This window comes from Astyanax mexicanus, chromosome 5, assembly GCF_023375975.1.
Source record: "Astyanax mexicanus isolate ESR-SI-001 chromosome 5, AstMex3_surface, whole genome shotgun sequence".
In the NCBI taxonomy this organism is placed as follows: domain Eukaryota; kingdom Metazoa; phylum Chordata; class Actinopteri; order Characiformes; family Acestrorhamphidae; genus Astyanax; species Astyanax mexicanus.
In genome coordinates, this window is record NC_064412.1 from 26,883,452 (window position 1) to 26,897,166 (window position 13,715).

A 13,715-nucleotide genomic window follows, 5' to 3' on the forward strand; every position below is an offset into this window, starting at 1 on the left:
TCTGAACCATTAAATTTAAAATGTTTTCCTGATCCTAGATTTGGGAACGACGTGCAGCACTTTAAAGTCCTGCGGGACGGCGCAGGGAAGTACTTCCTGTGGGTGGTGAAGTTTAACTCTCTGAACTCTCTGGTGGACTACCACCGCTCCACCTCAGTCTCCAGAAACCAGCCCATCTTCCTGAGAGACATTGAGCAGGTGCCACAGGTGAGCCATGAATCTGCACACTAGTATGGTCATTTAATCAGATTTTTAGTCAAATTCACAATATCGATTATAACTATTAATAATGTAAAAATGATGATGATAAAGACCATTCTCATTTTGAAGAGAGTAGTAGATATTTTGAGCTAGTTTGGAGAACAAAGCCTGGTTCCAGATTTTTACTGGATGCCTTCACCAGATCACCTGATTTAACATCATTAAGCACTGTTTTACTGATTTAACTAACCTGGGGGTGATTTAATAAGAACTATACATAAAACTAGACTAACATCAGCTGTGGAGATGGGTTAAATAACACAGTGATGTAAAACCTCTACTTTTATACAAATTCTAATATAAAAAAAATATAATGTTTTACTGAGTAAATAAACAATTTGTCACTGTCACACAAATATGTCCTATCTCCAAAACTCTAACTTCACATAAGATATATTTTATATATTTAAGAATTTATACATAGGTTAGTTTTTATATTATGTCTGGCCAGATAACTGTTTCACTTTAAAACTAGTCTTTAATACTATTGGTCTTCGTGGATGATACATTTTTCCAGAAATAAATGCAATAGACAGTATCGTTTTAAGAATTTTAGAGAAAATTGTATGCCAATAATATAATGCTAATATATAATAGTATATATATAATTCATTAAAATAGCATATTAAAGTAATTGCACCCTTTTTTAAGAGTAAATAACATACATGGGAAACATGTTTAAGTAATCTCATTGAATGCAACAAATAAATTTAAATCACTATTTTTAAAGACACACTCCTTACTAAGTAAGCACAGTGGAGGATAGCAGGTTTAGATGTTTTTGGGGGGATGTCCATGTATCGTTTGATAAGTTGATAATGTAGCTATCACGACCAGCCTATAATGCTTTATAATAATATAGATATATTGTGATTGACTGCATTGTAATACAGTATGATACAGTATGAATGAGTCATACAGTCTTTTGGTGTTTGATGGAATCATATGGAGATTGATACAGTGTTAATACAATTATATTGCATGGTGTGTGTGTGTCTGCAGCATTCCACGTATGTGCAGGCTTTGTTCGACTTCGACCCGCAGGAGGAGGGCGAGCTAGGTTTCAGACGTGGAGATTTCGTCCAGGTGCTGGACAACTCTGACCCCAATTGGTGGAAGGGGGCATGCCATGGCCAGACCGGAATGTTCCCTCGCAACTACGTCACTCCCGTCACTCAAAACATGTAACTGCTGGCTGACGGAGCCGAAAAAAATACAGAAAAAAATCACAAACAAAAACACACAAACTGGAACTGTCTGTTAAAGTGAGCGGGGGGCTCCCAGCCGGGTTGCCATGGAGACAGAGACCATGCAGGGGAGTCGGGGAAGAATAGGCTGACTGACGGCTCAGAGTGCCGATTGGCTGAGAGAAGCAGAACTGAGCTGCACTGTTGGTTGGCAGTGTGGCGCAGCTGATTGGCTGGAAGGTTGTGGACCTGCTGGTGAGATGCTGTGTAAGGTGAGGAAGCTCTGGCAGTGAACCTGAACACCTTGGACTGTGCTGCTCCTCTACATGCCAGACTGTGACTCCTTCTCAGCCAGCCAAACTGAATTACAAAGAACAGAAGAGAACATGTACAGAAACATGACTGAAATAATATTAATAATAATAATAACAGCAAAAATAATAATAATGGCGACTCTACAGAGCGTCAAGCATGTGAATGCCCGGAAAAGGGTTTCACACTGACATTCTGAACGACCCACATTCTGTATCATTTTTAAAAGCATATTTTACATGTGCTTGCGATCATGTGTTCTTATACACTATGTTTCCAAATGTTTGTGGGCATCCCTTCTAATGAATGCATTCGGTTGCATACTACAAGTCGAGCTCACAGATGTGCACTTGCACACACTCACAACATTTTGATTCCCTGTAGAGTAGTATAGCCAGAGAGAGAGAAAGCTGTGGAGCTGTGAAGCAGTGAAACTGTGTTCTCTGGAATGATGAAGCTCCATCCATAGGTTTGGATGGGATGGGATGTGTTGGGGAAGAGTCGGGGTTGTGATTGATCATCCAACACCTGGACTTCTGATTTTGTCACTGAATGCAATCAAATCCTCACAGGAATACGTACTCCAAAATCTAGTAGGAAACCTTCCCTGCTCCAACAAAAACATGATAATTTTTAATACCCTTGATTTTTTAAGAAAGAATGAATGAACAGTTGTCTTAATACTTTTGTCCATATTATGTATGTTCCTCTCAGTAATGCTGTCCCTGTTTTGTGTGAGTGCATTTGGGGTTATGAGTAATAATAATGTTGTTATTACTGTGCTGTATTACTCATAATATCAGAGATCATATCATTTTCAATTCAGCATGTGTAAATCTCTTAATCCTCATATCATAATATTCAATGATGTCATAGAGCCAGTGGTGTCATAGGGCTGGTTCACTCCAACGTGAGGTTAAGGAATACACTGTGTACTTCAAGTGAAAATAAATGACTGAATACAATCTTCTTAAAGCTACTTCTGCAGAAGGAGCCAGTGCTGACCAGACACACACTGACCACTGATCTGTCAGAGAGGATGTCTTGCAGTGTGAATCTGATTGGTTTAAAGCTCCAGTTGTGATGACCTGAGTAATGTTTGCTGATATATATATTATATTTTCACATATACTCTTAAAATGGAAAGTGCTACAATTGGTTCTTTGAGCAATACAATAAAACAACCACTTCTGGCTCCATAAAGAACAATGGGCCTGTCTGATGCTGTTTTCACACTGTATCCGCTGTGCTTTTCACTCAAGTCCGAACAAGCAGCTCTTAACATCACTTGCAGTAAACACTGCACTGTAGCTGCCAGTTGGGCATAAAAGTGAAAGGAGCTCTCCATCCTCTTGAGACTCCCTTCTTAAAGGGACATTACGTTTCTGCTTCTGTGCATCATGATAGTCAATTTTTTAAATCGTTGACCTCGTTTGGCCTCATATATCACACTGCCCGTACCATCTAGTGGTCACATAACACTCAATTGATTACAAACAAGATGGCGGGAATCCCGGGCAAAAGTTTCTACAGCCAGTACAGAAACATGGGCCAGGTAAAAATTCTAATGCAATTTTATGTTTAAGAATAGTCTATTTACTAGGCAAAAAAATAATGTAAATGTTAAAATAAATTACTGTACACATATGAGAACATTGTTTTTTGCAAAAAAAAAACAAAAAACAAATGTGTTGTAAAGCACAGCAGTGAATTTTCTGCATCCAGTGTGAAAACTGTATTCACCAAACGTACTTTAAAAATTATTTTTACTAAAATCCAAAGTTTTAGACTCATTCACTCATGTTCTCTTAATTGGATTTTTTCAGTTTAGAATAGATTATTTTAGGACAGGAGTCCATGTGGTTTTAAAGCATCTCATGAACCTGACATACTTTTTATTAGATCTTTATTTAAAAACTATTTAAGGAACATATTTAAGATGGTATTGCTAAATGAAGCCCCAAATTTGTAAAGAAGAAACTAGGAAATCAGTATCAGGATAACTCTCACTTAAACCATTTCAGGATTTGGTCTGAGTTGTGTTTGAGCCGCATGGTTATGCAGTGTAAATTCATTCATCTCCCCAGGAGAACTCCTCCCAGTACCACAAAACACCAGTTATAAGCAAATGGAGTGAATTTGCTCATTTCAGCCCACACTTTAATCAGATTTCAGACTTTCCTCTGTAAACCTTAATTATTTTTACGCAAAAATCCTATCTCTGTAAGGAAACAAAAAAAATGGATCTTTTTGTATAGCGTCGCTCTAAACCTACACCTTTTGTAGCATTTTTTTATTTTTAAGGGTGTACAGTTCTAAACACTAAAACAAATGAATTAAAATATGTATACATCTCAGCATGAAATACCTGTAAACACACCACCCGGCTGAACAGTCCAGCTAAGCAAGCAAGCTAGCTACACTGGTTGACTAGCTACACTGGTTGTGTTTGTCATTATGACCAGCTTGACTTACCTAGCTATATCTAGCTAGCTATAAACATGGACTGAAGTAGCTAACTACATTAGCACAGCTCAAAACAGTAGCAGCCAAATAAAAGTCTGAATGATGTTTGTGCTTTTCTTTTTTTAAAACTGTTTCTTTAACATTAAAGAGGTTACATGTAGCTTAGCTCTTGGTCTTAAACCATGATTTCAGACGTTAAACCAGCAAATTTGCATATTAGCTGCTAGCTAACGGGTATTTTTGCATTCAGTTCTCAGCTCTGTGCCTTTCCACCTCTGGAGTTTCCTCTGTAAGGAAAATACTATATTAAAGTGCTGGTTGATAATGATTTATGTAATGGTGTTAACAGTTTTATTTTTAGTCTTTTCAATTAATGGGTCAGTATCAACATAATGTGCCATTTGTGACGACAGCATAGTTGTTTAAATTTCATACGAACACTGTGTAAAAATACAGTTATCAATATTTACTCTGAATGAACAAATTCTGACAAATATAGATCAATGTTAAACTTGATTTTACAGTTCTTTTTGTACATTTTATACAGTTCATACATTGCTTTGGTGGGGAATTAAATGTTTTAATTATTCAATTAACCATTTTCATAAAAAGAGTTATTTATCAAGATAGTTAAACATTTCATACCATTCGCTGTTCACCCTGTTATCTTAGGATAAATTCCCTTTTAATAAAGGAACATGTGACCTCAGTAACATCACAACTATAATAATATTAATATTAATATTAATATTAATAGTAAGTTCACTTAATAGTTTTCATATTGGCTGCATATTTTAAAAAGTTTGCAACTCTGATTCAACCACTCTTTTATTCCCCACCCTGTCATGCAGCTTGTCATAACAAGGTGAACAAAAGCATGCACAAAAAAAGTAATTAAGCTCGGAAATATGAAGTCATACACATATGATAAATAGTAAAAAGTAAGTCATTTTTATTTTGAGGAACAAAAGGCACAGTATTTTGATAATGACCCACATACTGAGAAAAATAATAATGATGAAAAAGTCTAGCTCCATTACAGGTTAGAGTGGTGAGCAGGGGACATGGACCAGGATGTTATTTGTTAATATTATTTTGCCCCACCCACCAGTGCATGTTAACATCTTCAAATGTCAGAAGATGTTTACACATAGATGGAGGGCTTTGGATGAAATAGTATGATGAATCATGTTTAATAACAAGATAAACAGTGTTCTGTATCACTGTATCACAGAAAGCCAGCATTCATATCACTACATGGGCCCTTAGGTTGTGTGCAAAAGTTTGGGCATCTCTGTTCAAATGACGCATGTTTTGGATGTTTTAAGTGTTAAAAAGCAAACAAATTCTCTTCACTGAACTTGTTTGACAATTTTCTGGACATTTTAAATCTCTTCTTGTATGTATTTTTATGTTTACTGATTTAAACATATAAAAAATGTGCCATAATCTTTGCCATTCTATGTTTTATTTTTTCCATGTTTCTTTGTTGTTATTTGTGTTTTACAATGCGACTCTGTAAAAGATGTGACCACAATATCAACTATACCTTAAAATCAACCATAGCATTAAATCCACTGGCTAATATTGATGATCTTCCAGTGGCACCTGTCCAGAGGTAGATATACAGTATTAGGCAGCAAGTGAAGAAACAGTCAGTACTTGAGGTTGATGTGCTGAAAGCATACGTTGTAGTGGCTAGAGGACTGCATCAGAACATCTCTAAAACATCAGGCAGGTCCTGTGAGGTGTTCCCGGGTGCAGTGGTATGTACCTATTAAAGGGCTCTGTTAAAGGACACAGATGTGAAGACAGGGCCATGGGTGCTCAAGGACTTGGACAAGGGGAATCTACACAATTTTAAGCATAAGCACTTAAGACCTCTGCCTTTCAGTAAATTATTTCACAGATTTCTGTCTTTTAGCTAAATATATGAGCTCTTTTTAATGACTTTTTAATCATATAAAACAACAGCTAATGATTGGTTAGTGATGTGCTACAGCCTTTTAGTTCTGGCACCACCGGTTCAGACACCGCCAGTGTCTGAGCCTTAAAACTAGCCAGTGGAGTGTGCTGTGTTGCTCTTTATACCATGAATGGCAATGTCTGTCATTTCTAATGACATAAAAGAGCTTTCACATCCTCAGTATGTCTCTGCTCTCACATTACTAAGCCATTTTTCAAACTGTGACTGCAGCTAATTGGATCTATGAACAAGGCCAAGGCCTATAGAGCCCATATCCTTTCTTGTGTTCTAATTTATTCCCTGAGCTCCAATTATAGCGTCTGCATGGGATTTTTAACCAAAATACCCAAAATTCATTCTAATCCGACCTCTCTCTCATCTCATAAAACAGTGGTTCTCAAGGCAGTTCTCTGTAAACCATAGACAGTAGTTCAGTAGTTCATAGTTCAGTTAATTTTGAGCAAAACACAAGATTACAATGCCAATTTAATTCTTTGTCGGTTCTTGATGAACTGTTGCCTTTTTCTTTACTGTTGTTGTTGCTGAATGAAACAAATATATTTGTAAAATGTGCCCATAGAGTGAATAGTTAAACAGGATCAGTATTTTTACATTGTTTATATTTTTAAAAATGTAAGATTTTTTTTTTCATAGTCCTGCATACTCATAAAGGTCCTGCATATGACCTGCATGCAATTTCCTCACTCCTTACACAACTGTACAATATATATTTGTTTTATACCTGTAGTATTTGAATAATTTATAGGTGTTACTAAATAATACATCTTTAGGCTAACCACTTGGATGCCCAGATCCCACCAGCAGGTCCTGGCTTCTATTCCTCACTCATTTAACTTTATTATAACTGCCAGTTTGGGATGCATTTCCATGTAATGATGGTATGTCATATAACAATGCAGTATAACTCATTCATGGGATTTATAACTGAAGAAAAGCTATAAATCTCTGGGCTTCATTGAATTAAGGCTCCTGCAAGGGTGTCCTAAGGTCAGTCTAGAGGACTTGTTATACTTTAGCTCTTCAGTTCGGAGTGTTTTTAATTGAATAAGGTATTATGTAACAGACTGACAAAGGAAAGGGTCACTTCTCTGAATTAGCTCATTGTGTGTCTTGTTTTGAAGCCGTGTTTTAACTTTAGAGCGCTTCGCGCCTCACTCTTGCCAATCATATTTGATTTGGGGAGGGATTTTACAATGTTCTGATGTTTTTTTTTTCTGTGAATTAAAAAGAAGAACAAAATGCTCTTGTCTGCTTTTATATATTTGCTGTTATTGTTACACTGGTCATGTAGAAACATATGACTGTCGACTTTGCTAGACTCTTATGAGATTATGAGTCATATCAAAGCTCCCTTTATGTAATTAATTTCAAAACAAGTTCTAAGTTTCCCAGTGTTAGGATAAAATGAAAACAAAAAAAACCTAATAACTGAATACAATCTTAAGCTTTATCACAGCTTCTGTTGTTTTTAGGAGAATCTTTTTCAGCGTTCTTAGAGATATCTACAGGTTTTTTTTTCCTCAAGCATATCCTTTATCTGTTAAACATGGTGGTGGGGCTGCTCTGACCCCTGCTGATAGATTTCTTCTCACCTCATGCCCAAGAACAAAATCATACTACAGCATGTGTTAAACATGGTGCTGGAGGTGTTATAAAATCCACAGCAGTTTGCTTGAATGCTTTGTACACTGTAACGAATTCCTGGATATTTTTTTACATAAAATCATACAGCAAATAAATGTTTATCGATGTTTAAAAAAAAAAAAATTGCAATTTTTTTACTGCAAAATGTGACTTCCGCTGGCTCAGAACAGCAACGCAGGATATTTGCTTACATCTTTTCAGCAATAATTTTATTTGTTAGTGTCAGTGTAAAGGTAGCTATAATTTTATGGTAATATTTTAGTAATATTTTATAAACTATAAGTATTTTATTGTCATCTAATAGTTACAGCATTAAAATGTATTATTTTTTGCCAAAACCTACTCTAAAAAGGCTTTAATACTCTATAATTAAGTTACAGTAAAAAAGTATTTTCATTATAGAGTAATATAATATGCTGTAATAAAAAATGCTGTCATTTTAAATGCTGTACAATCTTTCATTTACATTTTTATTTTGCCATTAGCTTAATAAAGTTTACATGATTTTTACAGTGTACATGTTTGCACAGAAAGTGACATATACCGTTACTGTCCTCTCCTCACTCTTTAATAGTCTAAGTGATTTAAAGACATTCCTAAATTGTTTTCCTTCACCCTGAGTGGACTGAGAATAAGACAGAAATAGATAAATACTAAGAGAAGAAAGTAATTAATCAACCTGAAGCGCTGCTCATGTTAATAGATTGTTATCTGCCGCCCCCTAGTGACAGGTCCTTATACTGCCCATAGCCTAGGTGGTAAAGGTTTTGAAAATAGCTTTTACACTGCCTGGTCAAAAACAAGTTTTCGCTTGGATTTAAATAAGCAAATGATGTTGGGTTGATGCAGTTGGTCAGGTCTAGGTTCAGCAACAGTATGTGCTGAAAGAATGAGGTCAGCTGACTATCTGAATATACTGAATATAGACCAGGTTATTCCATCAATGGATTTTTTCTTCCCTGATAGCATTCCAAGGTAAGAACGTCAGGATTCATCTGTTTTTTTTTTTTGAAAGAGGGATTCAGGGAGCATGAAATCATAATTTTTACTCATGGACGCAAGTTTTGACCGCTGTACAGTTTTTAATAGTGATTGTAGTATATATATATATATATATATATATATATATATATATATATATATATATATATATATATATATATATATATATAAATGCAAAACAAGTGCGCATCGGCTAAGCCCCCTAGAATTGCGGCCTAAAGCCTGCTTATTTGGACGCTCCCAACACCCCCGCTACATACCGCGCATGCGCTAACTGGTTTGTAGGTGGAAGGAGAACCCCAGCGTGGGAAACTGAAGTGTTTGTTTCGCGTTTTTAAAGCAGTTATAAGTGAGTAACTACATCATTTATAACGTCTTGTAGTTCTATTAATTGTAACCTCCATACTTAGACGCTGTGTGTTGTGAATTTGTTGTGTTTTGGGTCTGTATGTGATTATTTTGGTGGGTAAGTTACAGCTAGCCTGTTAGCTGGAGTTGTGCTCAAACAGCTAAATGTAAACAGTGTGCTTTAAACCGCATTACAGAAAATTATCTTGAACTTTTTCATTTTTCTTTTTTTTTCTCTTTATCCTAAGCTTCTTATTGATATTATTTTTCCTGTCCACATTAAAAGGTGCGACAGTTAGCTAACCTAACTTAGCTAACACACTGTAGGTTTGCCCACATCCTGGCGCCTGAGAATGGAGCCAACTGTAGCTAGCTCTATAGAAAGCATTTTTTATTTATTTATACTACTTACCATTTACTTTATTTTGGTGTTTTTTTCTCTTTTGTATTGGTTGTATTTTTCTGTAGAATCTCCTGTCTTCTCCCACAGCTCCAAAAAGTTCTTTCACACCAACCATGGACAACATATGGGAAGAATGTAAGGTCCAGGCTTTTGACACAGAAACTCAGAACTTAGTCAAAGCAGCATTCAAAGGTACGACTGACTAAAAAAAATCATATTGAATTGACTTTATTTCTTCAACTCATGAATCAAATATCATTTAATCTCAGCCTGATTCTAAAATGCCGGCTTTGTCCACTTTCTCCTACTTCCTTATTCAGACCCTACTGCAGTGGACTTGGGAAAACTGTCTGAAACCATTGTGGACCAGGCACTGAAGGACAGGTCATTGTGCAGAGATGCAGGCCATGTTTGCTCTGCTTTAGTGCAGGTAAGTATTTTTACAACCGTCACCCTTCAAAGCACTGGTGAACACATACTGTGTTTTTTTTTTTTTTTTTTTACTATAAGGCACACCTAAAATTCTTTAATTTTCCAGTCACCAGTGCAACTCATAGTGCAAATAAATTCACATTAATGTTGGGATTTTACCAGAATTGCCAGATAATAATGCTAATAAAAATGTTTAGCTTATAATAAGATTTGATTGTTAATTGAAATAAACATTTGGCTTTTTTATTGGACTTGCTGACAACACTAAATATATGTGTAGACACAATTTCCATTTTCTGTGTTCTTAAAATATGAGTATCCTATAAATAAAGTGCGGTGGGTTAGGGCTGGTTTCTGAGACAGATTTAGCTATCAGTCTGAACAAAAAGGTCAGATAAATTTATTTACTAATGTAAACTGATAAAACGATTAGATGTCACTGTGTTTACTGTGTTGTGAGGAACCTGACCAATCATAGATTTATTTCAGTGGGTCCAGAATGATGCAGCTAGCTCAGAAGTGCAGACTGATATGTTTTAATGTATTTTAACTAGTTGTGTCATTCGATTTAAAAATATCACATAAATTGTGATTAATTGCATTTCTTCTTCTTAAGACATAAGTTTTGATAGTGTGTAAAAATGTAAATAAAACAAAATGTATGCAAATTAAATTATATTGATATTGGTGGGTCAATCTCTAATTACAACAATATTTTTTAAACACTCTCTTAAAATCATGGGGAAAAAAATAATGGTGGTATTTTTGAGTGGGAGAGAAGAATAATTGTGTAGTATTGTGTGAGTGGCAAACTACAGGCTTTTTGAGTAATTGAGTGATACCTTCTGAACACAGCAGCAGTGAGTTCCAAAAAAATGTAAACAAGGCCCCGTAAACATGGTTAATTTTAAAGTAAAAAACATGTTAAAATTTCAAGATTAATCATGTTAATGTTGACAGCGCAAATATTTTTTTGCAGAATGGCATTTCAACCATGTTGTGTATGAAGTCCAAGGATGCTCTGATGTAATGCTAAACATATGCTAAACCTGCTGGTCCTAACTTAACCACTGTTTACAGATGGAGGCAAAACACGGCAACACGAGTGTGTTCCGGCGGAACCTGCTGACTCGGCTCCAGAAAGAGTTCACAGCGAGGGAAGAAACACGCAAGCGGTCTGTGCAGGAATGGGTGTGCGTCGTCTGCTTCATCTGTAACATATTTGATCATCTTAAAGTAAGTGTTTATAATAAATGTGTTTATTTAGTGTGTGTGATTTGTTGCATAAATGTACATTCTAACAGTATAAAAACAAATTTTGACCACCTATGTTGGTCCTTTTATTATCAAATAGTCGCCCATATAAAAGCAAAGAACAGCAGATAACTAACAAAAATAAGCAATGGTACTGTGAAAGGGATGATATTTTGATAATCTGATTAACCATGTGCTTCATGTTCAGGTAAACAACGCCCCTATGGCTGCTCTGGTGGATCCAGTGTACGACTGTTTGTTCAGGTTGTCTCAGCCGGATGCTCTGGTGAATGAGGAGGAGGTGAGTTCTTCTAAATCAGCTTTGTTTACATACTTAATTGTACACACTGTACACTTTCTCTTCCAAGCACACTCCTGTGTGTTAAATAATGTCTGTCGCTTTAGCTCAGGACTAAAATATTTGCTTATTTGTAGCATGCTAGATCAGGATTGTTTAGTAGTTCTGTGTTTTAAAACAGTCTAAATGAATCAGGCTAAACTAACCTAACTTTAATCTCTGCTGCTTGTAATAAACTGTGCAACAGTGTCCATGACACATTTATTAAGACTGGCTTCTCCAACATGGTTTAAGCCTACAGTCTCTCTAAGAAGATGCATATATTACTAAAGATAGCTTAAATCATTACATATAAGTTTGGTTTGCAGTCACTGTTTTCACTGAGGAAAAAAAAGAATTTAGAAATCAGGTTTCATTCAGTCCCATTGCCACAGGTGTAAAAAAAGCATAATATACAGACCTTTTTAAATAATAGGTAATTCTAAAGAGTTCATTAAATTTGAGTGTGATGCTGTAGTAGGATGCCACTCGTAAAATGTATTCCTTCCTAGATATTTCCTCTGCGGGTGGTACTATTGGCCACATACAGTTACAGTTATGCTAAGGATCATACTGCAGAAAAGTTGCCTCTGCTATTAAAAAAATAGCAGTTCCAGACTTGCTGTTAAAACTACAATCCATATTAACTTATGTGAATTCAGAATGTGCAGGTGTCCAAATTGTTCATGAAGTATACTTTCAATTAAACAGGGTGTCTGTGTGTTTGACAGGTGGACTGTCTGGCTCTACAGCTGCACCGAGTGGGTGAACAGCTGGAAAAGCTGAACAGCCAACGCATGGACCAGCTGTTCTACCTGCTGCGAGATGGCTTCCTGCTGCAGGACTGCCTGAGCTCCATGACCCGCCTGCTTCTGCTGGAGGTTCTGGAGTATCGGGCCAGCGGTTGGACACTGAGTGCAGCGGCCCAGCGCTACTACTACAGCGAGGTGGTGGACTGAAGCAGCAGGAGCCAAGATAACCCTGTGGGTCAGTACGTTACTGGCTCTAGAGTTCAGCCAGGTGTTCCGGTACTGTTGCAGACCGGTTGGAGAGAGTTTACAGGGGATTTGGGAAGTCTGAGCTCAGTACAGTTGAGACAGCTGCCTCCGTGTCTGGGCTCACTGTTTGTAGCTCTGCTCATGTATGTGTGTCTGTGTTTGGTTATACAGTGTTCAATGTTGAAGATGGTTCTAAATGGTTCTGTTGTTTCAATTATAAGAAGTAAGTTTGGGTGTGAAGCCGTTGAGAAACACAGCCTGATATGATCAGGTGAATACAAAATACCAAATATTTGGTTGCATGTTTAGTGGGTACTTATGGAAGCCCACCCCAAAAAGAGTATTTTTTTCTTGGTCTTATTTCTTGGTTTGATTTCCAAATTTTGTATGTCAAGTTTTAAATGGTATCTGTAAGTAATGACATGTTTTCCCCTTTTCAAATTTTATCAAGACACGATTGGATATTTCTTTTTGTTGTTGTAAGTTTAAGATTTGGAAAACAATCATAACAAAAGCAAATATTTTTATATTTTGAGAAACTAAGTCATTATTTTGTCATTGCAATTCCATATTATGAAAAAATTGTTTATTTTGAAAGTTTTAAGACATTTTAATGCAAGTCAATATCTTTAAAAGATTGTTTTAACATTATATTTAACCTGTTTAAATTGTGATAAAGTAACTCATTCTATTTTCAATCTTTTGCTGTGTCAAAAGAATGACTTAGTATCTCTAAAAATTTCCCATTCTATGAGAAAATTATAATGCTGACTTGTTTTATTTGAATAAAGTGACAGCTAAGTAAGCCTAATCCATTATGGTCTTCCATACTTACTCTGACTCTTTACCACTGGTGCTTTAAAAACTTTGTGAATTATATATTTTTGTTTATATTTGTATCCATTTTCTTACATTTCAGTACATAAATTGTGTAAGAGGATCAGTCTGGTCTGATGGCACTGTTTGACAGTTTTCAGTTTAATTGTATAAAACCCTGTTTTACTGTTTTTGTCTTGACAATAAAGGTTTGTATTCTTTGAGTAAAGTTTATAATAAAGATACTTTTTATATACTAATTGTGTGT

At 35.9% G+C, this 13,715-nt stretch overlaps 2 protein-coding genes across 4 annotated transcripts in view; both read left to right on the forward strand.

Moving 5' to 3' along the window:
* The window catches only part of grb2a (growth factor receptor-bound protein 2a), a 59,873-nt gene extending 57,060 nt beyond the window's left edge, over positions 1–2,813 (forward strand). The window contains exons 5-6 of the mRNA XM_007257134.4: positions 39–207; positions 1,264–2,813. Of these exons, the coding sequence (XP_007257196.1) occupies positions 39–207; positions 1,264–1,449 (355 nt within the window). The 3' untranslated portion in view covers positions 1,450–2,813. The remainder of the gene's footprint in view (positions 1–38; positions 208–1,263) is intronic.
* A 6,303-nt stretch (positions 2,814–9,116) lies between these two features.
* Positions 9,117–13,698, forward strand: mif4gda (MIF4G domain containing a). Of its 3 annotated transcripts, none has more exons than XM_007257131.4 (6): positions 9,117–9,208; positions 9,676–9,802; positions 9,931–10,040; positions 11,123–11,278; positions 11,505–11,597; positions 12,365–13,698. In XM_007257131.4, the coding sequence occupies exons 2-6, from the start codon at positions 9,724–9,726 to the stop codon at positions 12,590–12,592; spliced, it is 666 nt and encodes a 221-aa protein (XP_007257193.1). In that variant the 5' UTR covers positions 9,117–9,208; positions 9,676–9,723; the 3' UTR covers positions 12,593–13,698. The 3 variants fall into 3 exon arrangements, with proteins under 3 accessions (XP_007257193.1, XP_007257194.1, XP_007257195.1); XM_007257132.4 differs by having other exon boundaries at positions 9,698–9,802; XM_007257133.4 differs by having other exon boundaries at positions 9,708–9,802.
* Positions 13,699–13,715: the final 17 nt, after the last annotated feature.

Bases quoted from the DNA above. Each gene is read 5' to 3' on its own strand.
- mif4gda (XM_007257131.4), top strand. From the start codon at position 9,724: ATGGACAACATATGGGAAGAATGTAAGGTCCAGGCTTTTGACACAGAA. The intron at 11,279-11,504 runs GTAAGTGTTTAT...CTTCATGTTCAG, and splicing joins ACATATTTGATCATCTTAAA to GTAAACAACGCCCCTATGGC. The intron at 11,598-12,364 runs GTGAGTTCTTCT...TGTGTTTGACAG, and splicing joins CTCTGGTGAATGAGGAGGAG to GTGGACTGTCTGGCTCTACA.